We start from the raw sequence: 847 nt of genomic DNA on the forward strand, positions 1-847 counted from the left end.
TTTAAATTATTTGCTAAATTATGATTTATTTATTTATTTTCTTTTAATTGTGCATACAATGTCCCGTTACACATCCATCCACCAGATCCAATCCACTAATGACTGATTGTTTAGTCACATCATAAAAAATAGTTTATTTAGGGAAATAAAAGACAAATGACTGGCATCTATAGCAGGCTATATATTTGTTTAAATTGTATTGGCCAAAATTAGTGCATCCGTAAAACACATACACACAAACTTACAGACTGCTGTTGTTAATTTTGTAAAACTTGTGCCGCGCCAGCCACATCCTGCACACGTATTTGGACGTCTCCATGTCCTCCTGAAACGGAGCCAGAACATTTTTACTGAATTAAATCAGGCCAGAACATTGACTCATGTGTCTCAGGGCCTAAATTAGTGGCGTTCCTTAGAGGCCAGCAACAAATCTATTCACTAATAGGAATGGACATTCATATAGGCATATATGTGATGGCATAACTGCAGCTTAATTTAAGTCTTTTGGCTATTTTAGGCAAAGAAAAAGAAGCATCTGACTTACGGTCTGGAACTGGATTGTGTCTTCTTTGTTGGCGAGCTCCAGGGCAAAGAAAGACTTATTATGAGTCATATTATTAATGTCATTCCACCTGCAGAAACAATGAAAAGTTGAGTCAGACCCATTACAGTAAAACACAACATGCTGGATGATAAACAGCCTTTTGAAGACTAGTGCAATAGTGCACGAGTAAAAGCCTTTTGACAATATCTGACACAAATCTCTATATTGATTTTTCTTGCTCTGAGGAAGGGGTAGAGGAAGAAACCTAGTAAAATACGGAAATAAATCTAGTTACATTCATCG

At 36.5% G+C, this 847-nt stretch overlaps 1 protein-coding gene across 1 annotated transcript in view; it reads right to left on the bottom strand.

Moving 5' to 3' along the window:
- The window catches only part of LOC107579933 (tyrosine-protein phosphatase non-receptor type 21-like), a gene marked incomplete at its 3' end in the record, with an annotated part of 2,563 nt that extends 1,897 nt beyond the window's left edge, over window positions 1-666 (bottom strand). The window contains exons 1-2 of the mRNA XM_016265713.1: window positions 545-666; window positions 246-325 (exon numbers count right to left, since the gene is read on the bottom strand). Of these exons, the coding sequence (XP_016121199.1) occupies window positions 246-325; window positions 545-613 (149 nt within the window). The remainder of the gene's footprint in view (window positions 1-245; window positions 326-544) is intronic.
- Window positions 667-847: the final 181 nt, after the last annotated feature.

This window comes from Sinocyclocheilus grahami, unplaced genomic scaffold, assembly GCF_001515645.1.
Source record: "Sinocyclocheilus grahami isolate Dianchi unplaced genomic scaffold, SAMN03320097.WGS_v1.1 scaffold22008.1, whole genome shotgun sequence".
Classification (NCBI taxonomy): domain Eukaryota; kingdom Metazoa; phylum Chordata; class Actinopteri; order Cypriniformes; family Cyprinidae; genus Sinocyclocheilus; species Sinocyclocheilus grahami.